The sequence below is a fragment of the Beauveria bassiana genome, assembly GCF_000280675.1.
Source record: "Beauveria bassiana ARSEF 2860 unplaced genomic scaffold BBA_S00013, whole genome shotgun sequence".
NCBI classification, from domain to species: Eukaryota; Fungi; Ascomycota; class Sordariomycetes; order Hypocreales; family Cordycipitaceae; genus Beauveria; species Beauveria bassiana.
In genome coordinates, this window is record NW_007930848.1 from 12,023 (window position 1) to 39,076 (window position 27,054).

Sequence of the window (27,054 nt, forward strand, 5' to 3'; positions counted from 1 at the left end):
AACCGGGGAAGGAAGGAAAGGAAAGGGGGGGGGGGGTTCGTTGCAAACCAATTCATTCTGTCAACTCCGCGGACAAACCCTTTTCCGCTGCTTGATTCACCCTGTGTGTGTGATCAAGTTCTCTCGTATCTGTTGTCGCAGGGGGCCAACGCGCGAGAGAGAGATAGAGAGAGAGTTATATTGTTCCTATTTGCCGAGAGTTATAACGAGGCAGTGCAAGGTCATAATTTGTATGCGGGTAGGCCTGCATACCGGCCATATTACCCGCCGCCAATAGTGGGGGGTTTTTTATGATGCACATGTAAAGTATAAATGTTGTTCCCTCCCTGTAACTAGGCTGTGATGCGGGCAACGGCCACAAGAGAAAAGAAAGGTCTGGCTATAGAATCAAGTTCCTGGTCGATACATACATACATACCTGAACATGATTCGCTTCATATCCACAGCAAAGTGCCACCAACAAGTTTTGGCTGGGACGCATCTAATTTACCAGCACGGCTTCGCATCAACAAGTAGCGCCTAGAACTTGGTTACACTTGATCACCTTGTTTCGCTTCGTCCATGTACTGTGCTCAAACACGTCGCAGATCACGGATCCTTTTTTTTTTTCAGGCCATGGTGTTGCAAAGCCAAAGTATCCGTACATACGTCACTCGAGAATCCACATCCAGCAATCATGCCCAAAAAGAAACAGCATTGCTTGGTTGTGTACGACTCATTCCCTTGCCACCTACAAGCTGCAGGCTGCAGGCTTTAAGCTCCGTTATGCCGCAACTCAACTCACATGGGCCACATTTAATTTTACCCCAACCTCTTGTAAATATTCCTGTTGACTGCTATTAGTCGACGACGTTCTCGGCAAGATCCGTCTACTTCAACTTGCAGTGGCTTCATTCTGGCATGCTGACCCTGGAAGCCCTTAATATCTGTTTCTTATTGACCGGGAGGGCTGACTGGCTGACAGAAACTGCTCACATGGCATGCGGGTCGTGGAATCATTTGCAGCCATTTATTTTATTTTATTTTATTTTTTCGCGCGGAAGCTTCCGACTATTGTATAATATCGTATTTCTTTTCAAGAGCCACAGGTCGGCCCGCATGAACCAGTCGGTATTTTTGAGCCATGTACGGAGTACCACTGTGGACAAGCTGTAGATTGCTCGACATATTGCCATGCCACCCACTGCTTAATATCGCGAAAAGAATCCGAACTTGACGCGATGAGAGGACAAACTGTGGAAAGAGACATGCACCCCGTGTGGATACATACATACCAGTGAAAATATTTATTCAATAGAACAGAGCAGAAAACCGATATTCTAAAATCCATGGCGGAAAAGAATTCATCCCATCGCTATGACGAAAACTAGATCGTTGTCAAACAAGACAAAAAAGAAAAAAAATGCATCCATCATACAAGCACACAAGTACCATGGCCTTGAAGCCCAATTTCGCAGGCTAAATAATGGTGCGTCACTCCCATGTACACCCGCGCAAACATCCGTGTACGCTCACAGTCGGCTTTCGATGCCTGCAAAGTGGCTATCCGCAGCCCAATGCGAGTACGGCCATACGACTCGAATGGCCTCCCAGACATGGCTATAGAAATTGCTGCGTGTTAGTGCATCATTACTCGATAGACGTCAAGATATTAATGAGACGAGTCGCACACAATGTGCAAAAGTTGACTTACCTCACATGAATGATTTCCAAGCCATCTTTGACTTCCTGTGGAAGGTCCTTCGCTTCCTTCTTGTTTTGCGCAGGAAGAATGACCGTCTTCACACCAGCTCGGAGGGCACCAATGAGCTTCTCCTTGATGCCCCCAACCGCAGTCACGCGACCGCGCAGTGAGATCTCGCCCTGTATTGTACTGTATTAGCAATTGTTCCTCAGCAAGATATATTGCGTCTCTTACCGTCATGGCCATCGTAGGAGGAACTGGCTTGCCAGAGAACAGAGAGATGAGAGCAATAGCCTGTCCAATACCACTGCTGGGCCCGTCTTTCGGGATAGCACCAGCGGGACAGTGCACATGAATGCTACGATTCTTCATGACATCAGCAGAGGGATCATGCGTGAGACCAAGCTCAAATGCATGAGCCTTGACCCAGGTGAGTGCCACCTCGACGCTCTCCTTCAAAACAGTACCGAGCTTTCCCGTGAGTTGAACAGTTCCCCTACCCGGCATGTCGGCGATTTCGATGAACAAGATGCTTCCATTGCCGCCGGTGCTGTAGGCAACTAAGCCAGTGACAATACCAGGTCTGCTCGTCTTCTCTGCAATCTCTTCTTCGTATTTTTCAATACCCAAAATATCTTCCAAATCTTCCACAGAAAGCTCACGCTTGTACTTGTCTAGGCGACCGCCGTCTTTAGCCTCTGCAAACTGCACAGCCTTGGACCGACAGACTGACCCAAGCTCGCGCTCAAGGTTTCGAACGCCAGCTTCGCGAGTGTACGACTCGATGACCTTGGATACGACATCCTCATTAAAGATGACCTGATCCTCCGACAGACCATTGGCGCGAATCTGCTTGGGAACAAGATGTTGCAACGCAATGTGTCTCTTCTCGAGCGTTGTGTAGCCGGGTAGGTAAATCATCTCCATGCGATCGAGTAGAGGTGCGGGAATAGTGTCCAAATTGTTCGCCGTCGCAATAAAGAGAATCTTGGACAGGTCAATGGGCATTCCAATGTAGTGATCTTGAAAGGTATGGTTCTGCTCAGGGTCAAGAACCTCGAGCATAGCAGCGGAAGGATCACCATGGACACTGGCCATGCCAATCTTATCGATTTCATCGAGTAGGAACACTGGGTTTGCGACTCCAACCTTGCGAAGACCTTGAACGATGAGACCAGGCATAGCGGCGACATAGGTACGCCTGTGGCCACGAATCTCGGCCTCGTCGCGGACTCCACCAAGTGAAATGCGGTGGAACTTGCGACCAAGGGCTGTAGCAACTGATTTAGCCAAGCTAGTTTTTCCGACACCGGGAGGTCCAATCAAGAGCATGATGGGCGACTTGTCCGTCATCTTCTGCGACTTGAAAAGCTCGAGTTGGGCAGCCTCAGCGTCAGACTGCTGGTGCTCTTGCTCAGAATTCGGGCTGGGTTGGTGAACAAGGGCCTGCTCCGACCGAAGCTTCTGTTCGACTTCGTCATTGATGGATTGCTTGAGACGAAGGACGGCGAGATACTCAATTAGTCGCTTCTTGACTTTTTCCAGCCCGTAGTGATCGTCGTCTAGTTGTTTCCGCGCTCGCGTTAATGTGTCGGGCCCAAGTCTGTCGTCCGTGACGGCAGCCCAGGGAATCTCCGAAAGCGTCTCCAGCCAGTTGCGAGTGACCTGATACTCTTGATTCATAGGCATCATCTTTTGCAAACGACGAAGCTCTCTGTCAACTGCCTTGGCAACTTCTGGTGGGAGCTGAGCATTCTGAAGCTTCTTCTTGAGCTCATCAATCTCGCTGGCTTCTTGATCCTCGTTGTCATTGCCGCCCTGCATATTACCACCTGGTGGTGGCATGAAGGACATGCCCGGCAGGTGTTGGGGAGAGTTGGGTCTTCGGACCTGGTTTTCGCCCAATCGGTCGAGAATCTGAACGGGTACAGAGGTAAAGGTTGTGATCTTGAAGTTGTTCTTGATACCTCCAACTTGGCGTTCGAGAAGCTCGATAACCTTTGTGATTCTAACCTTGACATCGAGGGCAGCCAAGACACCGAGTTTCTCCTCGTGGCTGGCTTCGACAAGGTTGGCCATAAAGTCGGCCAACAATCCAGCTTCTTTGATCTCTCTTCGCATTATGAGCAACTCGAGGCGTTTAGTGACGGTAGGTGACAGTGTAGGACCGGCCTTGGTGCGTGGTAGCATGGAAGAGATCCGCAAAATGGTGATGAGTTCACGGGATTGCGCCTTGAGTAGGGCGAAAAGGTCCTGAAGCTGCTTATCGGCGATATCGACTGAGGAGAGGCGGACATTAGCATGGTCATGGTTATGATACATGGTGGCCATGTGTAGGGCACTCACTGTCATCATTGAAGTATGTTACTTGGCCTTCAAAGTACGGTCGCTCCCGTGTGATGGCATCGATCCGAATGCGTGATGTTCCCTCGACGCGCAGGGCGAACTCGTCGGCACCTCGGCCATCGATGCCGATGATCTTGGCGGCGACTCCAAAATGGTACAAATCACCTTTCTTGGCAGAACCCGGATTAACGTCTTGAATAGCAGAGGCGTCAACTTCCTCGCCGTTGCTGATCAAAAGCTGGCCGTTGGGGCCGACAAAGGGCGAATTGACTGGAACGCAGGCGATGGGGACGCTATCAATGCGACCGTCGGGGCCCTTGGAGGCGGCGCGCTCGTAGACATGTGCGAGCAGAGCGGCGACATCGGGACGGCTAGACGTGACAGAGATTCTCTGGACCAAACCCGGCAATAGGATGGTATCCCGAGGAAGCGGTATCAAAGGTAGGTTCATGTTTTGCGCCTTGCCCATGGCGGCTTGTGTGAAGCGGTCGGTCGAGTGGCGGGCAGCGTCAATAGCAAGCGTGCGAGATGCACAAGTATCCTACAACAATGTGGAGGAGGAAGATTAAGGGCAACTATACAAGAAATGAGATTGTGAGATGAAGATGATTTGTTTGCTGTCAAAGAGAGTTGAAAGGTTGATGTCAGACAACAAACGGACCCAAGCTGCAGTCAGATGCCAGACAAGGTGGGAGACGGCCGAAGGGGGTCCGTTCGGGCTGTGAACCGGGGTTATAACACTATGGGCGGCGACGAGCGCTGTGCTGAGTGAGCCTGGACCTGTTAGCGCTCTTGTGGCAGCCTCTGGGGGTGGAGAAGTGCGCATATACCGAGGCTAGTTGGCTAGGTCAAGGCTTATGAAGGCAACAACGGCTACGCAGTGTGGTAGTGTGCGTACATAGGTCTATCAGTGGAGACAATTCACCTGCGATTGCACAGATGATTTCAATCTTTGAGGAAATAAAAATAGATTCCGACTCTGATCCATGGTTGTGATTTGCCGAGTGTCTAACTACAGGTACGTCACTGATCCGGAGAATGCGCGACGCCGGCCCGCCAAAGCCGACCAGAACTCTTTAAATCAATAAATACAGTGGCAAGAGTGGGTGTTGGTATTGTTGGCACCGTCGTACCGTTACACTACAAAGTACCAATATAACCGAGTCACGTGCTCCTACCTATTCGCCATCGCCAACGCCATCGACATGTGCTTACTGCTAACTAGAAACCTCCCGGCATTATCTTTGAAGCCCGTAGCAAATCACAAGGTTGACGCATCTAGCCCCAGCCCCAGGGTGGCATCTCGTACGCAACATGGGAAGCGGGGTATGCATATAGCATCTGGCATTCGCGTCATCCACCCGGAACAGAGACCTCGCTTCACCACGGAGTGAGTTCATCATGCTAACCTCGCCAATGCTGGTTCCCACAGCTGCTTTCAATTTACGCAGCCAGCCAATGCACCGGATCCTGTGGTCGGTGTTGAATGTTGATACTTTGTCGCCACCTGGTATATTGATTGAAGCATATATACGGAGTAATTCCCAGCCATCTGCATCCATTTGATCGAGACAGTTCTTCACACCTGGATCGGAGCAGCCCAGCTTATAGCGGGCAAGCGGGGTAGTATCCCGCTAGCAGTCAAAACGCCGAATGCCGGGCGGAGTTTGCTCGCGCCGACTCCTGCACTAAGTATGTAGTCCTCATACAGTAACTACATTAGACCCCAGGAAACGTCAGGAATAGCATTTGGAAAACTAGTCCTCTGTAGTCTGTAGTCAACTACTCGGTGTTGATGCGCGACGGTTACTTACCAGCGTAGATAACAAAGTAGAATATTGGTTGCTGCACCTAGGAACCTAACCATTGCCTGGCACTAGGTACTATTTACCTCTCTGTAAGGAAATATCTCTACCTAAATACCTACCTACGCGGGAGGGGGGTGTTTTCTAACATAGCCCCTACAGCGTCTCCCGTTTGCACTGTCTCATTGCTGTCTAGTAACACTGTCAAGTCGCTCAGATATGTCAGAATAAATAGATATTAGCTCTAACATGTGCTAGATAATCCAGCACCCTCACTAGATAGTAAAAAGATATTTTCTACGTGATAACGTAATTTGGCTATATTAAAAAGCACCCCCCGCGTGCGTAGGTATCTAGAGGTAGGTAGGTAAGTTGGTAAGGTAGTTAGCAGGCTGTCGCCGCCAACAGCCCAGACCCGCAACACCACATTTTGCCAGCCACCACCGCCCAAAAGTTTTTGTAAGCGCAATAGTACTGCAGCTTTTGCTCGCCGCCAATCACATTTTTTTGGTCGTCAAGAACCAGGCAAGCTCATGTTATAAACCGCGCCGCAAGCGATTGCGGCCCCAATCACTTGCCCGGCATGAATATCTCACAGCCCGTCTCATCTGAGGTCGAGTCGGTTGAATTCACGTTTCTCTCCCCCGCCGAAATCGAAGCCGTCTCCGTCAAACGCATCGAGAATGAAAGCACGTTCGATAGCATGCTCAATCCTGTCCCAGGCGGTCTTTATGATCCTGCTCTGGGCTCATGGGGCGACTCACCGTAAGAAAATCCTTCAATTCGTAGTTGTTTGCGTCTAGCTAACCATTGTCTCTTCCACAGATGCACAACTTGTAACCTAAACCACTTATACTGCCCAGGCCACCCGGGCCACATCAAGCTCCCCGTCCCTGTTTACCACACGATATTTGTAGACCAGGTCTACCACCTCCTGCGATCTGCCTGCCTATACTGCAAGGGATTTCGACTGCCGGCCAAGGACCTGCACAAGTACATGTGCAAACTCCGCCTCTTGCAACACGGTCTTGTCCACGAAGCGCACATTGTTGGGGCAATCGGCGAAATCGACATCAGCGATGATCTTGAGGCCTCTGTGTCCCTCGAACTTGACGGCAGCGAAGCCGAAGACGATACCAGCTCCATCGACAATGTCACGCGCAAGAGAGAAAAGTACGTCCAGCTCTGCCTTCGCGGCGGCAGGAAGACGAGGCGTGACATTAAGAAGGGCAAGCACGAAGGCACAGGACAGATGCGTCGCGAAGTCATCAAGGAATTCCTCTCTGAAGTGATAAAGAAGCGTGAATGCGCTAGCTGCAACGGCATTTCCCCGACCTATCGCAAAGATGCGTTCGTCAAAATTTTCGAAAAGGCGCTCTCCGATAAAGAAAAGGTCAAGATGGCTGCACGAAACCTCAAATACGGCGATGCCATGTCGCGACTATATCAAAAGACCATGGCCAAAAAGCCTCAAGAGAATGGAATCACTCACAACTCGAGCGAGGACGAAGGCGAAGATGAATCTCCCTCGAGCCAAGATGTTGAAATGCAAGATGCCGACGAAGAAGAGACTACGACTACAAATACTAGTCATTCAGCCGCGCATCAAAGATACATCAGCCCTATGGAGGTCCACGCTCGTTTGGTAGAGCTCTTCAACAAGGAACAAGAACTCGTCTCACTTCTTTATAACGCCAAGCCGCCCACCAAGAGGACCACGAAAACGACCCCTGACATGTTCTTCATCACGGTGCTCCTCGTCCCCCCCAATCGATTCCGTCCCGAGGCTCGCACTGGCGACACGGAAATATCGGAAGCGCCGCAAAACAGTCTCTACAAAAACATTTTGCGCGCCAACGGCAAAATTGCTAAACTGCACAGCAACGTGCAAAACGGCAGCTCGGATATAACAGCACTGCATCATGCTTGGGTTGAATTACAAGAATCCGTGAACACGCTCATTGATAGAAATAAGAGCCCCGTCCAGGGAGCCGCTGCCAAGCGCGCTGAAGACGGCATCAAGCAAAAGCTCGAGAAGAAGGAGGGATTGTTTCGAAAGAATATGATGGGAAAGCGAGTCAACTATGCTGCACGAAGTGTCATCTCGCCTGATCCTAATATTGACACTAATGAAATCGGCGTTCCCCCTGTTTTCGCTCAGAAGTTGACTTATCCGGAGCCTGTTACGAGTCACAACTTTAGAGATATGCAGCAAGCTGTCATCAACGGTGTCAGCAAATGGCCAGGTGCAATCGCGATTGAGGACGAGAATGGCCAAATTGTCAACCTTCGAAACAAGTCAGTTGACGATCGCATATCGCTGGCTAATCAACTGCTCGCCCCGACCAACGCAAATGCTCCCAAGACGAAGAATAAGAAAGTCCATCGCCACATGACAAACGGCGATGTCGTGCTCATGAATCGTCAACCAACACTACATAAGCCTTCAATGATGGGTCATCGTGTTCGAGTGTTGCCTGGCGAAAAGACGATTCGAATGCACTATGCGAACTGTAACAGTTATAATGCCGATTTCGATGGTGATGAGATGAATATGCATTTTCCTCAGAACGAGGTTGCGCGCTCAGAGGCGCTTCAAATTGCCGACACCGATCATCAATACCTGTCTGGCACCGCGGGGAAACCCCTTCGAGGTCTCATTCAAGACCATCTTTCAGTTTCGATTGCGCTATGCAATCGCGACACCTTCTTCACCAAGGGTGACTACCATTCTCTCATCTATAGCGCTCTACGACCTGAGAGTGGTCATATTCTCTCGGAGCGACTCGAGCTTGTGCCACCAGCCATCATCAAGCCCGTCCACCGGTGGACTGGAAAGCAAGTTATAACCACAATCTTAAAGAATCTCAAGCCTGCTAGCTGCAGTGGCTTGACGATGCATGGAGCCACACAGCTGAAAGCAGAGCAATGGGGCACCAACTCCGAAGAAGGTGTTGTGCTAGTTAAGGATGGTGAACTGGTGACCGGCATTCTAGACAAGTCGCAAATCGGCCAAAGCTCCGGAGGTCTTGTCCATGCTGCTCATGAAGCTTATGGCGCGGCTATCGCCAGCAAGTTGTTGAGCTGCTTAGGACGACTGCTGACGAGGCTCTTGAACATGCGAGCTTTCTCTTGTGGCATGGACGATCTGCGACTTACAGAAGCTGGCGAGAAGGCTCGCTTACAAGCTCTGGCGCAGGCCAGCGACATGGGTCTCAAGATTGCGTCCAAGTATGTCTCCTTACCTGACAACACAGACCCCACCAACAACCTTTTACTTGAACGTCTTGAGGAAGTCTCGCGCGAAGATAAGAAGCAGGAGTGTCTGGATTTGTTGATGAATGAGGGATCGAGAGACATCACTGCCGAAGTCCAAAAGGTCTGCATTCCGAATGGTTTAGAGAAGCCATTCCCGAGAAACCAAATGCAGGCCATGACTACATCTGGTGCCAAGGGTTCTCGAGTCAACGCTTCTCTGATCTCTTGCAACCTGGGCCAACAGGTTTTGGAAGGCAGACGTGTGCCATTGATGGTTAGCGGAAAGACTCTTCCATGCTTCAAGCCCTTTGAGACACACATCGGATCCGCCGGGTATATTCGCAGCAGGTTCCTTACTGGCATTCGTCCTCAAGAGTACTATTTCCATCACATGGCTGGTCGTGAAGGTCTCATCGATACAGCCGTCAAAACATCTCGCTCAGGCTACTTGCAGCGATGTATTATCAAAGGACTGGAAGGCCTCATGGTCTCGTATGACGCCTCCGTCCGCGATGCAGATGGCTCCGTGATCCAATTTCTCTACGGCGAAGACGGTCTTGATGTCACCAAGCAAAAATATCTGACAAACTTTGACTTTATCCTCGAAAACGTTGCCTCGGAAGTTGTGCAGCTCAAGTACGATACGAAGGTCGTTGAGACATTAACCGCGAACCGAGATGCCTTCATGAAGTACATGAAAAGCGCTGTTAAGCATGCCAAGTCGAAGGGCACAACTTCCAAGGATCCTCTGATCGGTTCCTATAATCCCACTACAAACACTTTCGCCATGTCGGAGCTTTTCTATGAGGCAATGTCAAACTATGTCAAGGAAAACAAAAGCGGCCTTATTCGAGAGAAGAGCAGCCACAAGCAAGCACAAAACAGCGCCGCTCTCACTCGTAAAAACGCTGAAACCCTCTTCGCTCTCAAGTACCAGCGATCTCTTATCGAACCAGGTGAGGCAGTTGGTATCGTTGCTGGCCAGTCTGTCGGCGAGCCCTCCACTCAAATGACACTAAACACTTTCCATTTGGCTGGTCACGCTGCCACGAACGTGACTCAGGGTATTCCTCGACTCCGAGAAATTCTCATGACAGCCTCTGCTGTTATTTCTACGCCATCTATGAAACTTCATCCTCTTGCGAATATTTCTCCCGATGAAGCCGAGACTTTCACGAAAAAGATCAGCCAGACACCATTGGGGTACATTGTGAATGATATTGCCGTTGAGGAGCAGGTTGGCCGTGGTAAGATTTATAATCAGGCCAAGATCTACAAAATCAAGATCAAATTCTTCCCATCAAACGAATACTGCCCAACATATGCCATCACAGTTCCCGAAGTCATGAACTCCCTCGAATCGACGCTGATGCGCCAAATAATCGCATTGATGAAGAAGGAAATCAAAAAGCGAAGCGGCCCGAGCACTGGAGCCACACCAGAAATCGGTGTTCGGTCTGGTGTTGTGGAGGTGGCATCGGCGGAAACAAGTGCAGAGAGTCGGGACGATGACGACAAAGATGATGACGATGGGGACGATGCAGATGCTACCAGCGCCAAGCAACGAGCAAACCGTGGCGAGGAGGTGTCGTACGGCGACAATGATGACGAGGATAACGCAATCCAGCAGGCCATGGTTCAAGATGCCGAGGACGAGAGCGAAGACGAGCAAATGAACGGCGTTTCGAACGGTGCGCCTGCAGAGAATGGCAACAAGGATGACAACGTGGATGACAACATGGATGACAACAAGGATGACAGCGAGGATGACGATATGCAGTCTACAAGTACGGCGCGAGGGGAGCGCGTCAAAGACACGTTCAACGAGGTGTCCGACTTTAAGTGTGACGAAAAGGAGGGAGCGTGGTGCAGCATCACAATTGAGCTCGACTCGAACTCTCCCAAGCTTTTGATGCTGAACCTTGTCAAGAGCGCTGTGAGCAAGACTATGATTCGGGAGATTCGTGGTGTCGGTGCTTGCGCATATGTTAAAGGGGCTATTACGGCGTCGGGAGTAAATCTACGCGCGATGCAGATGTTTACTGATTACATCGACCCCGACAAGATCGAGACAAACGATGTTGCCGCGGTGCTTGCCATGTATGGTGTCGAGGCATGCAGAGGCAGTATTGTACGCGAACTCAGTGGCATCTTCGGTGGTCACGGTATCTCGGTGGACAACCGACACCTGAATCTGATTGCGGACTACATGACGAGAAACGGAGCATTCACAGCCTTTAGCCGTATGGGCCTGAAGGGCAATGTCAGTCCCTTTACAAAGATGAGCTTCGAGACGACACTGGCCTTCCTGAAGGATGCCGTGTTGGATGGTGACTGGGATGATTTGACGACGCCAAGTGGCCGGTTGGTGCTGGGCCGACTGGGCAAGCTGGGAACTGGTAGTTTTGATGTTTTGACGAGGATGCCTACGCATCATGTTGAGTCTTTAGCATAGAGCTTTGTATATACTCGAAAGTTTTGTTGATGTACCTATTTCACCTGATTTACCTATTTGCACGACGCAGATTGTCATGTGAGAAATTGGCAGTGGCAAAGTGTCATTGTTCACGGTCAGCATTCATCCACCCCACTCAGCCGCGGGGCAACAACCAGCGACGTCACGAGAGATGGCTCGTTGAGCTGTCCTGGTTAATTTACTGGTAGGCGATTCATGAAGATAGGGTGCTGTAGGGCTCATTTTTCTTGACATGACGAATTGCTACAATACATGGAACAATTGGAGAGGGGGTTCAAAGTAGACTGCAAGAAGCAGGACTCATAAAATATTAGCGTCCTTTCTGGCGTTGCCGTTGGGTACGGCAGCCAGGCAACAAGCAGGGTGGCAAGTGGGTAAAAACCTGCCCATTAAACTTGGAGCGCGCATCGAAGCGCGTCACAACGCGTCTCCCTCTTGCACGCACCAGATCACACAACCAATTCACAGCCCAGAATGTGTAGGAAATTCCTCAGATCTGCCACAAGACTCAATTGTCCTGCAATGCTAATAAAAGATATACAATAGCAGCATATACAGGATTTACCAAAACGAGATACGGTGCCCAGGGCGGTGATGACTCGGGCGGTTTCATGGCAGATGGCTCCCAGCAAGGCAGCCAGAGCGGCGGCAAGGTGCGTACTGCAGAAAGTGTCTCTGTCGAGGGTGTTTTAGTCCTCATGCTAATTGACCTTGAACCAGGCCTACCAAGACGAATCACTACGACCCGTTACCGTGAAGCAAGTCGTCGAGGCTGAGGAGGGGTACTCTGGGGGCGACTTCAAGATTGACGGTGCTTCCGCTCCGCAAGTCACATTTGTCGGCCAAATTCGCAGCGTCAACGCGCAGGCGACAAATATCACGCTCAAGATTGACGACGGGACCGGCCAGATCGAGGTCAAGAAGTGGATTGACGGCGACAAGCCCGAGGACCCGGAAGCCTACGAGCTGGACTCGTACGTCCGCGTCTGGGGCCGCCTCAAGTCCTTTTCCAACAAGCGTCACGTCGGCGCGCACGTCATCCGCCCCGTCGACGACTTCAACGAGGTCAACTACCATATGCTCGAGGCCACGTACGTGCACCTCTTCTTCACCCGCGGGCCCCTCGGCGGCGCGGGCGGGCAGCAGAATGGCGGCGGCGCCCACGGAGACTCCATGTTTGTCGACGGCGGCGCGGCCTACGACGGTGGCGCCAGCCAAAATGCAAGCAAGCTGACGCGTTGCTCGCCGGGCGCCAAGAAGATGTTCAACTTTTTGAGCTCGGCGCCGGGCAGCAACGAGGGTGTGGACATCAACATTGTCACCAGCTCGACGGGCATGTCGACGCGCGATGTTTTGACGGCGGCGGACGAGCTCTTGGGACAGGGCTTGATTTATACTACACTAAACGACGAGACGTGGGCGATTCTGGAATACTAGCCGAATCTGGCGCGGGTAATCGAGTGTGGAAGAACGGTGGACAAACGGATTTTTGTACAGAATACTTGGTGTTTCGGACATAGGATGATCTTCGCCGAACTGGAATGACGCAATGATTCTTTTCTCAAATCTGCTTCAAGACTCGAAGCGTTTGATATTTGTGAGCTGATCTATGAACATGGCACGAGGTGCTGTGGAGGCATGACTCCTTCCCACAATCACAACGACTGGATTCCGGCATTGCACGTTCTTGATTCTGGGTAACATTGTGCGCCTGGCTTGATTTGTTCATCTAATAAAAGAGTTATTGCTGCGCACCGTGCTCTGCAAATCATCTTGAATCGCATACAGCTTTCTGGATGTTCGCGAAGTGGGGGTAGCTTCTTACCTACTGGTACCTTAGGTACCTACCAATGAGGATCGCTGCCTCCACACCCAAAGAGGCTTGGCCAATTCGCCCAGTGACGTTGGCGCCAACCTCCAACTACGATTCTTTTGCCTTTGCCGCTCAACCACCAGCCTCAGCCAACTTTTCTTGCATCATCACTCTCAGACCTGTCATCTCGGGCAGCTTGCGTCCTCGCCAGCCCTCTCCCTCATAGCGACGTCCAACCGATCCTCATCCCTGAGACGCTTCCTGCCGCAACCCCCACGCCAGCCGAATCCCTCGGCCATCACCGAGCTCCGCGCGCCTCCTCTACACCTCTTGTGCCTACTCCCGGCCCCTCCTCGGCTACCATGGCGCCCAAAATCGAAGCCCAGGAGATTGAGACATACTGGAACATTTTTTGCGATCGTACGGGTGGAGGCAAATATCTTACCGGCGAGCAGGCCGCTCCCGTCCTCAAGAACTCGGGCCTGCGCGATGACCAGCTAGAAAGGATCTGGGATCTAGGCGACGTGGACAACGATGGTAACCTAGACTTTGAGGAGTTTTGCGTTGCTATGCGCCTCATTTTTGACGTTTTAAACGGCGTAAGTGCTCAATTGATGTTGCTTGGAGACCCTCCCCGTGAGTAAACCAGTGTGCTGACGTGACGTGGCGCACGCCATTCAGGAGTACCAAGACGTTCCCAAGTCTTTGCCCGACTGGCTGGTCCCCGAGTCCAAAGCACATCTTGTCCAGGCGACGCGTGCCATTAGCGGCAATCAGCCCCAGTTTGAACAAGTCGAGGATGACGAGGACGATTCGGCTGGTCTCAAGGACGGCTTTGACTGGTATACGAAGCCCGAAGACAAGGCCAAATATGAGCAGATTTACCAAGAGGCGCGTGATATGCGTGGTGAAGTAGATTGTAAGCTTCAAGCAATCTGCTCTTGTCAATGTTACAATTCAGATCATGTAGGTAGGCTAACAAGAATCAGTCCACGCCCTCGGAGACTTGTACGAGTCGCTTGACGTTCCCGACACCGACATCCGATCCGCATGGAATCTCGTCAACCCTTCCGCCAACGAAACCATCAACAAGGATGCCTGTCTCGCATTCTTGCACATTCTCAGCAACCGCCACGACGGATTCCGCATCCCCCGCACGATCCCCGCGTCGTTGCGCTCCAGCTTCGAGCGCAACCAAATTGACTACCAGATTGACAGTCAACGAAACACGGGCGCCAAGTCGCGCTGGGCGACCAAGGCCGACGACTCGACGAGCACGGGCCGCAAGACCAAATTCGGCGAGCAGTACCTGACACGCCTCGGCCGCAGCGGCTTCAAGACGGCCGGCACCGACTTTTCGACGGAGAAGACGGAGGACTGGGAGGAGGTGCGGCTAAAGCGCAAGCTGGCGGATCTCGAGGACAAGATGCGCAAGGTCGAGGAGATTGCCGAGCGCAAAAAGGGCGGCGCGCGCGACTCGAAGCCCGCGCTCGTCAAGAAGGAGCTCGACCAGCTGCTCGACTACAAGCGCCGAGAGCTGCGCGAGCTCGAAGAGGGCACGGGCAAGAGCGCCGAGGGTTCCGGGCTCAAGAGCATCTCGGAGGATCTGCAAACGGTCCGCGAACAGGTCGAGGGCCTGGAGACGCATCTAAGATCGAGGGAGCAGGTGCTGGAGCAGTTACGGCAAGAGATTGAGGCTGAAAAGAGCAGATAGAAGAGATGGGACTAGACAGGAGGGCGGGCGGGCCAGTTGTAACCGCACGTTGCTCGAGGAGTAGCGTGATCTTTCTTAATAACATATATTCATTACACACTCAGTACATTGCCGTCAGATTGTTCCGTATTCTGGCAAAGGATCAAACATCTCCGTGTCACCACATGGAGCCGTCGACAAACTTGGGCGTTCGTTCGACGCCCAGGGTCCGTGATTTGGCAATCCACACCGCAATCGACGGGATCGGCACGCAGCGGTACCGGCCAACTCCGCTCGAGCGACCCGTGGAGAAGAGAACTATATCCATGACAGACCCTCGTCGTTCTTGCTCCTTTCCAGACAAAACGTGCGCAATGTTTTTGGCCACGCAGCTCGCCTAGCACAATTGTTAGCCATTTGTCAAAATGTAAGGACGCAAAACCCCATCAAGAAAGAAAGAAGGAAGGAAAAAAAGAAAGCAACAAAGATCAGAGACAGCAAGTCTACGTACCTGCGCCTCTGTCACGAGGTACGAGGCAGTGGGTTTCCCAACGACATCTCCCACGGCCCAGACATTGTCCGCGCCCGGCACGCGCATGTAGTCGTCCGCCTTGACGTGCTTCTTGTCATCCAGCAGCTCTTTCGGGATACACTCCGAGTTGGGCGCCATGCCCACCGTCGGGAGGTAAACGTCCGTCACCAGCGTCTCGCCATTGTCGAGCGCGACCTGTGTGCGGCCGTCGGGCGCGTCTCTTGTCCCGACAGCCCGCACGCCTTTGCGCAGCACGACGCCCATGCTCACGAGCGCGCGCTCCAGCGCCGGCGCCGTCTGGTCGCCGCCGACGAGCGCGTCGCCCGCGGACACGAGCACGACGGTCTTGTCAGGGAACTCGTGGCGCAGCTCGCCGCAGACCTCGACGCCGGTGGCGCCGCCGCCCGCGACGACAATGTGCGCGGCGGCGCGGACGCGCGCGGCCGTGCGGTGGATGCTCGCGACGAGGTCTGCGTGCGTGCTCTCGGCCTTCCAGGGCAGGCCCGGCGCGGCGGAGCGCGAGCCCGTTGCGATGACGAGGTAGTCGTAGGCGAGGACGCGCGTTGAGGTGGTGGTGGTGGTGGTGGTGCCGTCTTCGTCCGTCGAGATGGTGACGGAGCGCGCGGCGGGGTCAATGGACTGAGCGCCGCCGAGGATAAACTCGGCCGCGCCAGGGTGCGCGGCCGTGTTGTACTGCGCGAGGCCCGGAGCAATGGGCTGCAGCAGCTCGTCATCCTGGAGGAGGTCGGGGATGATGGCCCGCACGGCGGCCACGTTCCAATAAAAATGGCTGTTCTGGAAAGGGAACATGTTAGCTTTGATGGGCTTCTGCTCTTGTAAGGGGCCGTGTGAGCGCTTTGGGGGGATCCGATTGACTGACTTTGGAAACGAGGATGACTTGGAGATCCGGATGGTCGGGCAGAGTGTGCTTGAGCAGCCGATGGGCGACGCCGAGACCGCCGATGGAGCCGCCCAATATTACAACCGTCTTGCCAGTCATGATGAATGTTTCTTGCCAGAATCGAATGTGTTGATGAAAGAGGGCGGAGAATGATGGGCTGAGCACACGGTCAAACGCCATGGACGGTTTTTGTGAAGACGGCAGACGGCAAGCGTGGCAGCGGCACGAGCCGAGTCTCCGATACGGCCTTGTAATCGCCGGCGTGGGCGAGTAATCAGTCCGTCGTACACTAGAATAGAGGTTCGAGATTCATAAATCTGCTACATGTTTGCTCGGAAACCACCACAAGCTGAGTTTCAAAACAACAAGCCCCCGAGAAGCACTATTCTTGAGCTGTTTCATGTACGCCATTATATTGCGACTACTAAGTTGTGGCTTGTTTGTGGCGCAGGCTGAAGATCGATGCAGGCGACGGAGACCTTGCTGACTTTTTCTGCCGTCGCTTGATGCCACTCTGTCTTTTTTTTTTAGCTGGGCAACAACAAAAAAGTAGAATCAATCAATGCCTTGCAGGTTTTTGGTTGGGCAGTGTGATGAGGTCATGTGAAGATGCGCCGCCGACGAGAACACGCTAATGACATCAGAACGGGGAGGTGCCTTTTCGGATTCGTGGCCACGACGGGCGAGGAAATCCAGAATAATGCAACAAGATTGGGTAATAGTAGAGGTGAAAGTTTCGAGTGCCAAATGCGTAGGGATATTTTGAAGTGAAAAAAAAAAGAAAAACACAATTTAACACCGACATTCAGGCCCTAATAGCATGGTTTCGCACAGCGCCGATTGCCACGATACCACCAAAGCCCCGCAGACCAGCCACGCGCTCCCCTCCTCCACCTTCTTGACAGCTTGCGAGCCCCTCCAAAAAGCTGCCTTTCTCCAAAAACACACTTGAACTCTTGCAAAACTCTTCACTCCAGTCCGTTTTTTCCCTTTTTACCATTCAAACCAACAAATCCATTCATCATGTCTGCCGCTTTCAAAAAGGCCGCCGAGGATTCCAAGAAGCTCCTCGCCAAGCCCAGCAACGACGAGCTCCTCGAGCTCTACGGTCCGTTCCTTTCTACCCCGCCTTGTGCAGCACGACGTCAACTGCCAGATGACATGACCGTCAAGCTCGCAGCTGCTAAGCACCACAAGAGACTGACCATTTGATATATTTTTTTCTCAGGCCTCTACAAGGTCGGCAACGCCGAGGACATCTCCAGCGCTCCCGCCCCCGGCATGTTCGACATGAAGGCAAGTCCCATTACCCCTCATCCCCCCCCCCCCCCCCCCTCCTCCTTCCCCCGCAACGCGGCCCGGACTCCGCGACAGCATCCATGATGCAAAATATACAGGCAGCTGGGACAGTCGTTGCGCGCACCGGTCTGGAAATAGTGGCTCCGCTAACAGTGGCGGCGCGTACAGGGCAAGGCCAAGAAGAACGCCTGGCAAAAGGTCGTCGACGAGGGCATCTCGGCCGAGACTGCCCAGGAGCGCTACGTCGCCCTCGTCGAGCAGCTCAAGACCAAGTACGGCTTTGACGAGAACAAGGTCCCCGACGCTGTCGGCAACTAAGCCATTCGACGGGCTTGCCTGGTGATGGCGAAGAGAGTGGGAAGACAGGAAGATCAAAAACAGTAAAATGAGGGATGAACGAACAACTTGCATGAACGAGTGTTGGGCATGAGTGCGTACATATTTATGCTGGGCCCCTGACATATCAAATAGATGTTTCTTGCTCTTCGTTGAATGTGAATCAAATAACGGCACATCTGTGAAAGCCAGCAAGCTACGCAAGTAAAGGTATTGACGACCGTCCCTGCTCGAATCCCAAGTGGTGGCACGAGCCCCAAGTGATCAAGCGTTGCCGCGCCTTGCAGCGAACGTTTCTTAAGAGACTCGGAAATTGAATAGTTCACCTTTGCCTGAAAGGAACCGACAAGCGGACAGCCACTGTAACATGATGCAGAATCTCAAGAGTTGTCGCATTCCTCTCATCGTCTTCCATTTTCCAGTGCAGTTGATGATGTGACCGTCACTACCTGCCAGCTCCGGCTACCGGGAAACGACATTTCAGCAAGTCCATTTTAAACACCTGTTAGGCGGTGGACTGATTGATGGTTTCAAGATCCGTAGCCGAAACCAGCCGTTTTGGGATCCAATTCTACGCCGATGTCAACAAGTACGACGTACGGCACAACGCAGCCCGGAGATGCATGCGCACCTGCCTTGTCGCGCTTCACTTCTAAATCACTTAAATAGAAAGCCTTGCTGCAAATAACTGCAACGCGTAGAGAGACTAGGCTGCCCTTATGTGCTGCTGTGATGGCCCATCCGGAATGCAGTACACACTATCCAAGTTGTTCAAGGAAAACGGAGCATCAGAACCAACACTAACTAAACACATTGTGTAGGGAGGGGAGGGGAAGGGGGGGCGTGTGCCGAGTTGGGAGTTTGTCAAGGGTTTGCTTTGGGTGGTTATGTTGGGCGCGCCGCGCCTCGAAATCTCAATGTCGATCGGGTTGGGGACAGATCGCGTATTTAGCATTCCAGTTTGTTTTTCTGTGTGTTTACGGTGGTACCGATCGGTTTGTTTTTGAGATCTTCCCATGTGTGTGACTGGAATGTGCGCATGCCAAATTAGGAAATTTACTTTGTTGTAAAGAAAAAAGTAGGCCCTATTTTTTTTTTTTTTTTGTCACGTCGCGTTGTCGGTCGGTAGGCAAAAAGAAAAACAAAGGCAAATAAAGAAAAAGAAAAAGGAAAAAGAGAGAAAAGGCTCGTGCGATTGTCCGAAAGTCGCCCCGTGGGTAATAGGTACACGCAGATAATGCCCAGGGGACTTTTAAATTGTTAATGAATCGGGGCCAGGTTCAAATTTAGGCCGATTTTGCAGTGGCATGACTCGGTTCTGGGGGAGGGGCCGGATCGCGCTCGATTGGCGAACCAGCGTCAAAGCTTGTCCGGGATCCGGAAAGATCTTGTCACAAGGATGAGCATATTCTCAGCTGCAATGTTGGATAATTTAATCGGTCAATGTTGGATGATTTAATACGTGCTGAAACGCCATATTTCTTTTCGACATGATACGTTCTACACGCTCGAGATATACCGTGTAGGTAGCGACAGAAGACCAGGCACTGCTTAAGAAGAAGAACAGAACAAAGTATTATAGCAACGTATGTGTCTTTCAAGTAATATACGAATGCCGAGTGTCTAAATCACATTCGACGCCTCTCTCCCTTAAATCTGCATACATCTTCCAAAAATGCCACATCCTCGGATATCCGTCCAGAAAATAAAAGGAGCTAGGTTAAAGAAGGGGTTACACCAAACCGTGCAACTCCGATAAAAGAGTCGCTAAATAGAAGGGGAATCATCGCACTTGATAAATTAGAAAAACGAAAATGAGGAGCCGCAAATTGAAACAGCTTGAAGCGAAAAATAAAACACCCAACACCAGCAAGCTCGTCAACAGAGCCAGCGGTGAAACAGATGGCCACGCCCGCCATGCTTCAACTGCGTTTTGTCGTCATAAACCTCGTAAACTTGTGGTTGCGCTGAGCACAAAACGTGCAGAAAACCACCGGGGGAAACAACGCCTCCACTTGTCGAGGAGCTCTTATTCATTCTTGAATCGGGCCGCCCTTGCATTTACAGCAGAGCCACGACACCGGCGGCAACGAGGAGGAGAGCGCTGAAGCTGGTGGCAGCGGCGGCGTTGGTGCCGCCGGTGGGAACAACGGGAGGGCTTGTGTGCGCGCCGGTAGGAATGACGGGGATGATGACGGTGCTGTTTTGGCCGGTGTAGATGGAATGGCTACTGCCAGAGGCGGAAGCGGGGCAGATGGTGGTGGTCAGCTCAATCGACTCGGTGACGACAGCAGCGCTGGGGGTAAATTCGACGGTGGTGGTGGTAGTGGTGCTGTTCTTGGAGAGAGAAGGCGTGAGCGTAGGCGTAGGCGTAGGAGTAGGCGTCGGGGTAGGAGTAGGAGTAGGAGTGGCAGACTCGAGACCCCCGGAGATGCTAAAGGCGGCGGCGCACGCGGCGAGGTCCATGGCGTTGGGGCAGCACCAGGTCTGGGCCTTGTGGTCGTGGGTGCAGTAGTACCCGTTGTCGCAGGAATCTGTGGTTGTTGGTCAGCATCTGTTGGTAGAGTTTGTCACGCGCGATATCCACCGCGAGCGTGCTCATCCGGGATTCACATACTACCAGAGCCGTCTCGGCAGCAGTTCTGCTTGGCACCAGGGTTGTAGCAGTGGGAGACGCCGTCGTTGGAGGGGCAGTCGGCGAAGCCAGAACCGCAAGCCTCGGCGCAGGTGTTGCCGGCACCGCATTTGGTGGTCTGGGGGTTATATCCGGGGCTCTGGCGGCGCATGAGGCTCAGACCAGGCATGACGGCGAGGCGGTAGGGCTCGGCCTGAGCAGCAGCAACAGCGGCCATTGTGGCAACGGTGACGATGGTGGTAAAGTGCATCTTGAAAGAATTTACGGGAAAGCTTTGTTTTGTTGCGTTTCGAGGCGAGGCGCAAGTGCGTAGAGAGGGTAAGCTAACACAGCCCGTGTAATAGAAAGTGGTATAAGGAGTGGAACGAGTATTGAATAATACTCTTGCTTGGTTTTAAACAGACGCGAAAAGAAGGCTGTGTAGCCGCTCAAAGGCGATCTGCTGGGCGAACGAAGATGATATGATGCGAATGGGAGGAGGAGGAAGGTGAGGCAAACGGACGGGTGAGATGTGTATATGGGCTTTTTGGGGCGGTTTGGGGGGGGGGGGCACCGCAGATTTGGGAGGGGGGCGTGGATGGTTCCTGGGCGCGGGTGTGAGCATGGCAATTTCTCCTAGCGTGTAACGTGCATGGTGCCTGAGGGCCATCCCGGCGACCATCCATATCTCGAGGGGCCACAAATCACTAGCCCCACGCTTGCAGCGCTAGACGGGCCATGGGGAAACATGGACGGCTTTGAGTGAGACTTTTGTCAAGTGGTCACCCTGGCGAGGGAAAGCGATTGGAGCCACGATGGGCACGACGCAGAAATAAAATGGCAGAAGAAACGAAGTCAAAGGATCGGCTTCGACAAGTCTGAGGGGGTTACAGAGGTTCCACAGATCACTGGTACACTGGCAACTGGTACACTGGCAACTGGTACACTGGTACACTGGCACTGGTACAATTAGTGCAACATTAGGTATTCAAAGTACCTGTTTGCAGCGACTGACAGGCTCCGTCTCAATGCTTTTAGGTGCCAAACGAAAATGATCACGCACCAATTGTAGGTGCTCTCTGGTGACTGCATGTCTCTGGCGATATTCCCTGGCACGGCAAACGCGTACCAAAAAACATGGCCGATTCTCTCAGACATTCGTGGCCATGTTTTTGGTACCCGCTTGGACGGCTACTGAGTATTTACAGATTACTGAGCTCGTTTCTGTGACTTGTACATCGGGTGCGTCTGTGATGACGTAGAAGCAGCGCGACGCCCAGAAGAGGCGAGGATCCTGCTTTCGAGCTTGCTCAACGCCATGCACATGAAGATGGTGAAGCTTGACCGTAACTCATCACGGCGCGTGCATAATTCGCGTAAGTCGCCAGTTGTTGTGCAACGTGGTGAAAATTTCTTCTCTCACGTACCACGCCCGCGTTTGTCGTCTATTTCTGTGAGCTGGGGCTTGTTCTAGAGTCTACGTTCTGGGTATCTCTCTGTGTGTACGGATTAGACTGCGGTCTAGTTGTGCCAAATGCCTCACACCGCATTCATTCGATCATTCTTTTTCTATAACAGCATGTTCATAATTATTTGCCCGTCGAGTGTCATGGTAATAATATCCATCCCCATCCATGATGAAGCCTTCTCGCTTGGCCAGAGCAAGGGGTGGGTCGTGCTCATTTCCCAAGACCCGCCAAGTTTGCATAATTCGGCCAGCTGCCAGCCCTTTATAGTGGAGCAAATCGGCCGCTAGGCCTGTTCCTGAACCAGGCCAATGCAATTGGGCAGGTGCTCTTTGTTAGCGTCGTCGAGCCAACCAGCGTGCTGCACGTCTCTGGTACCTGCATCTGCTAACAAACCAGGCTCTTTTCTACATTTTCGGTCGGGATATTGGGAGCCTCCTTTGAGTAATCAATCAAATGACCACTGTCCAATCGACCAGCAAGTGATCACTCCTTTTTTTTTTCTCCGTCACCAAACGATAATCAACGGACCGCCACGAAAAGCTTGGCCACCCAGCCAAGCTCGTTTTGGCCCTCGGCCAGGGCATGCACGCGCCTCCACTGCACTTTGACCACGAGAACGCCGTACTTGCCAGCTTCAAGTCCTCTTCAGTGCCTGAATTTCGTCACCACGCCCGCCCACGACAATAAATCACGTTTTACCGCCCGGTGGCGGCTTTTTATTCACAGATTTTGTAGGTCGTACCTACCCGTTGCGCCACTCGCTGGCCACAACCGGACCACACACCGTTCTTGTGTTCCTTTGTTTTCATTGTCAACTCCCACCGCTTCTCGCCAAAAACTCACTCACCTGTCTTGCCTCTCTCAATTCCGTCCAGGTCTTCATCAAGTATCAGGCTTCCTCTTGCTCGACCACCTCCACTTTTACCGTTTTACCGCCAGTCTTCTCATGCGATTCGATGTTTGCATTCTCCCAGCGCATTGATACCCGATCTGACGGCCGCTTCGTTTCACATGCTCAGGCGCACCACCTATCCGACACACTTGCATGTTCCAAGGCTTTTTGCCCCTCCTCAATTCTCTCTATCCATCTTCAAAGCTATCGCATGTTTACCCACCCGAGTTCTTCTTTCAGGTCGTCTGGTTGCCTCCAATAACCGGTTCTAGATCACCATAGCATGCAGGCCTCTTGGGCAACTGAACCAAGTCTCCCGTACCTAACATATCATCTAGATCAATACCTAGCCTTGCCAAAAAACCCGTTCATGAGGGATTTTCACCTGTACCGGTACAGTCAAAAGACGCTCTCATGCTTTGTTCACATATTGTATGCCAACACCGGTAGTGACACCTCGGTGGCTTGCAGTCGACCCATTGTCCATGCAAGCCAACACGCGTAGACCATCACGATCCTCACTGTCTCACTTCAATGTGCCCTTGCCCTGTCGCCAGAAATCCAGAGCTCATTATCAAAATCATCCTTTCTACGCATCAATACTCCGTGCGCGGTGTGTTGTCCTGCACATTGACCCCCACGAGCCCCTCCAACACAGGCCCTTGGAACTCTCATGCTTCTGTGAAGTGCGAAAGGTACATCAATTGTTTATTTGAAGAATCTCTCATGGAATCAAAGAGTCTAAAAGAGTTTCGTGTGGCCGTCACTGCTGACAGCTGATGAGGTGATGCCAAGCGGCCACAGCGCGGCTCGTGGCGTGGACAACACCCAATTGACAAGTCGACATTGTGAAAAGACGCTTTTAAAACCTATGCATGAATCCCAGGAAAAGTCTGGCGAGCGCACTGGCGTTCATGCATCCCAGTAGATACAAATGCCGCATCCTACCGACAAAATCCAGCCGTGTCAGAACTAGGGCCCTTGTCCTCTCCGTGTTGGCATCTCCGGCCTTGCAGCCTCACTCAAGAACCTGTCTCAAAAGCCTTGCTGAGCTGCGCAATTTTTATACATCAACGCGTGTCCTGTCTCACCAGCTCATGGTCTTGACAAGGGATCGTCGTAAAATCAATACATTCCAGAGGAATGACGAAGCGATTCTGCTCCCTGCGATTATTTCAATGGGAAGAAAACGAGAGAGAAAAAATATGGCGAGACATTGAACGATTAGTCTTGTCCTCTATTTGAGTGTTTCGCGATCACACACGGTCCCCCCTCCTCAAACTCAATTTTCCTCCACGATACGCACACAAGGGTGCGTGCTCACCCTGCCCTTATTGTCATGACCGCTCGACCAGACTCCCGGGCTCCCAATTACCTAAATTTAATACATGATAGATTAAAAACGGTCAAGATGTGGCCAAGGTTTTATCAACAGCAATTCCATAGTCATCATCTTCTTTTTTCCTTTGCTTCAGAAGAGTCGAATCGTATCATATAGCACACTCTCATGGTGTGGCGTGTAGCTTGCCTCGCCTCGGCGGTGACAAAACGTGGCTTGCTCTGAATATTATTAGTTCGCCGCACCATAAATGCCGTCAAGTCTATCCGTAGTAAAAACAAGCTTCGTTCAAATTATTATTATTCTCGGCGCTCCGCCGTTTGAGCTACATCAAAACATGGTACAACTTCAACAAAAGCAATACCGTCAACAATTCAAAGCGCATCTCTTTTTTCCTTTTCCACAGTTGCCCTTTCAGCTCTAATCTCCCTCCTCGCCTCCCATCTTGGCAATCCACTTGTTCATGTGAGAGTACTTGTCCTCAAACGTCCGCTGCAGACGCTCCCCGGCCTCGTACATGGGCTGGCCCGGCTTCCAGTACGTGAAGCAATTGTCAAAAATCTGCCGCACGTCGGCCGCAAACTCCTCGTCGTCCTTGTACATTTTGCCGTCCATTTTGCTTTTAATCGTCATCAGGTCCATCGGCCGCTTCACCTTGTCAAAGTAGTCGGGCACGCCGTCCTCCTCGGGCTCGACGGCATCGCGAAAGGGGCCGACGAGACGGGTCCAGAAGCCCGGCCCGGACAGCATGCGCGTCAGCAGGTCCGCGCAAAAGTCCAGCTTGGACGCCGTCGAGAATGTGCGCCCCTCGAGGTACGCCGCCCCGGATCGTCTCTTTGGCGGCTTGGGCAGGGGGGTTCTGTTCTTGGCCGCCGGCGCCGAGGAGTCTGCGTGAACAAGGGCCGCTGCTGGTTGCGCAGGCACGGCACTCACGCGTCTGTTCCGTTTAGCACTGGCAAGTGCGCCCTCGTCGTCTGCGACCGCTAGATAGTGTACGTTTTTCCGTGTTGCTGCTGCTGTTCCTTGTGATCGATCGCCGAGGCTGCTGCGTTCGAACGAGCTCATGGCAACGACCAGCTCGCTCAGCACCTCTTGCGGCAGCGACTTGGCAAACTCGGCCCTGGCGGCCGACGATCTCATATACTCGGCTGTCCACGACAGCAGAAGCTGTCTAATCGCCGAACCCTCTGGGGCTTCCTTCCAGACCTGGACCAGCAATGGCGTGGAAGGTATGCGCGATGTACTTTTTCTGCATTCCGTCATGGCGTCCAGAGTCCGATCGCATAGCCCTTCGATCTCGAGCTTGTATCCTAGGTTCCACAGGTTGACAAGCGCTTCGTATGACGGTGTCACTCTCAGGTCGGCAATAACATCCCCTGTAAAGAGAAAATGCTGCGCCAGACCAAAAACCTGCACCGACGTGTCGGGCAGTTTGACAATGTGCTCGAGATTCTCTTGGTTCTCGTGCTCGGCAAAGTATCTTCGGTAGTAGCCGCTTCTGTAGCATAAAAAGTCCTTTTGCAGACCGAAAGGCTGCTCATCTGGGCCAACCAGCAGTATTACAAAGGTCGGGTGCGGTTTCCTATTCAACGTAAGAGCAGCAATCAAAAGTCCGCACTTTTGACAACTTACAGCCATGAAAATCCTGGGGCGTTGGCTACCACTTTGACCGGTATCGCGTCAATGGCAGATTTTTGCTCAGAAAGTGGCTTTTGCTCGGGAGTTGGTTCCGGCTTGAGAGCTGGTTCGGGCTCGGCGGCGGGAGCCGGCTGGGCTTCCGCGGGCTGGATCTCCTTTGTTGCCACCTCGGCGACTACCACCATGTCTTCCAACATTGTCATCCTCCTATCAGCCGGTACAATTAGATATCAGTTGAGTGAGTTGCAATTCCCAGGGCTGCGGACGGCTGCTAGCCAAAAGCCAAAGGGCAGCAAACGAATCACACCACCAGCGTCCACTCCGGCTTCTGGGTAGCTCTCCATTGCCACCGCATCTCTCTGGGACAGAAAATGAGATCCATGATGATTTTTGAAAGACAGAAATGAGATCCATGCATTTTTAGATGAAACAGGATGAATTCGAGGTGTCTGTGTTGGGTAACGTACCTCTGTCTGCTCGCTCTCGGCTTCTTTGTTTAACCCAAACGATCATTCGCAGAGCCACATGCCCTCCAATAGCATCCCAATCGACTTTCCTATGTTCTTTTAGGTGAAGAAGTCCAAAGAAGATGAGATTCCGATAATTTTGCACCAATTTGCCGTCATAACCGATGACTTGGTTGGGATCCTGTTACTGTGAGTGAGTGGCACTAGAAATCGCAAACGGCTGTATGATTACGTAAGCATGAGAAGTTGCAGGGTAGAAGACCATCTTGACTTGGCATTGCTCAATTGGTATTCGAAGGAAACTTTTTTCTGAGATTTCGAGTCTCACATTCAGGCTGAATGGCATTCTTAGACTTCAAGGATCCCGAATCTATCACAAGGAAGCTGGCAACTATTGACTAGGCCGTATCCGTTACACAAGTTATCCAGAACCTTTCGACACCAAACCCACTGACAACTCACAAGTTCACGTCTTCGAATGCGTGGTCAAAC

At 52.2% G+C, this 27,054-nt stretch overlaps 7 protein-coding genes across 7 annotated transcripts; 3 read left to right on the forward strand and 4 right to left on the reverse strand.

Annotated features, from left to right (window-relative positions):
* Window positions 1–1,511: 1,511 nt before the first annotated feature.
* BBA_05124 (ATP-dependent protease La) lies at window positions 1,512–4,499 on the reverse strand (the record flags this gene model as incomplete). The annotated part of the gene is made up of 4 exons (XM_008600221.1): window positions 1,512–1,599; window positions 1,694–1,863; window positions 1,919–3,963; window positions 4,031–4,499. The coding sequence occupies 4 exons, from the start codon at window positions 4,497–4,499 to the stop codon at window positions 1,512–1,514; spliced, it is 2,772 nt and encodes a 923-aa protein (XP_008598443.1).
* Window positions 4,500–6,418: 1,919 nt separating this feature from the next.
* BBA_05125 (RNA polymerase Rpb1) lies at window positions 6,419–13,006 on the forward strand (the record flags this gene model as incomplete). Its single annotated transcript, XM_008600222.1, has 4 exons — window positions 6,419–6,600; window positions 6,661–11,492; window positions 12,116–12,222; window positions 12,290–13,006. 4 exons carry the CDS (start codon window positions 6,419–6,421, stop codon window positions 13,004–13,006), a joined length of 5,838 nt encoding a protein of 1,945 aa, XP_008598444.1.
* A 738-nt stretch (window positions 13,007–13,744) lies between these two features.
* On the forward strand, window positions 13,745–15,096 carry BBA_05126 (putative Eps15-like protein pan1p; the record flags this gene model as incomplete). Its single annotated transcript, XM_008600223.1, has 3 exons — window positions 13,745–13,981; window positions 14,064–14,301; window positions 14,372–15,096. 3 exons carry the CDS (start codon window positions 13,745–13,747, stop codon window positions 15,094–15,096), a joined length of 1,200 nt encoding a protein of 399 aa, XP_008598445.1.
* A 157-nt stretch (window positions 15,097–15,253) lies between these two features.
* Window positions 15,254–16,607, reverse strand: BBA_05127 (AMID-like mitochondrial oxidoreductase; the record flags this gene model as incomplete). Its single annotated transcript, XM_008600224.1, has 3 exons — window positions 15,254–15,472; window positions 15,587–16,402; window positions 16,488–16,607. 3 exons carry the CDS (start codon window positions 16,605–16,607, stop codon window positions 15,254–15,256), a joined length of 1,155 nt encoding a protein of 384 aa, XP_008598446.1.
* Window positions 16,608–17,531: 924 nt separating this feature from the next.
* Window positions 17,532–18,125, forward strand: BBA_05128 (acyl CoA binding protein; the record flags this gene model as incomplete). Its single annotated transcript, XM_008600225.1, has 2 exons — window positions 17,532–17,675; window positions 17,961–18,125. The coding sequence occupies 2 exons, from the start codon at window positions 17,532–17,534 to the stop codon at window positions 18,123–18,125; spliced, it is 309 nt and encodes a 102-aa protein (XP_008598447.1).
* A 2,079-nt stretch (window positions 18,126–20,204) lies between these two features.
* Window positions 20,205–21,028, reverse strand: BBA_05129 (uncharacterized protein; the record flags this gene model as incomplete). Its single annotated transcript, XM_008600226.1, has 2 exons — window positions 20,205–20,677; window positions 20,761–21,028. The coding sequence occupies 2 exons, from the start codon at window positions 21,026–21,028 to the stop codon at window positions 20,205–20,207; spliced, it is 741 nt and encodes a 246-aa protein (XP_008598448.1).
* A 3,849-nt stretch (window positions 21,029–24,877) lies between these two features.
* BBA_05130 (TFIID associated protein) lies at window positions 24,878–26,292 on the reverse strand (the record flags this gene model as incomplete). The annotated part of the gene is made up of 2 exons (XM_008600227.1): window positions 24,878–26,039; window positions 26,090–26,292. The coding sequence occupies 2 exons, from the start codon at window positions 26,290–26,292 to the stop codon at window positions 24,878–24,880; spliced, it is 1,365 nt and encodes a 454-aa protein (XP_008598449.1).
* Between the last annotated feature and the right edge of the window lie 762 nt (window positions 26,293–27,054).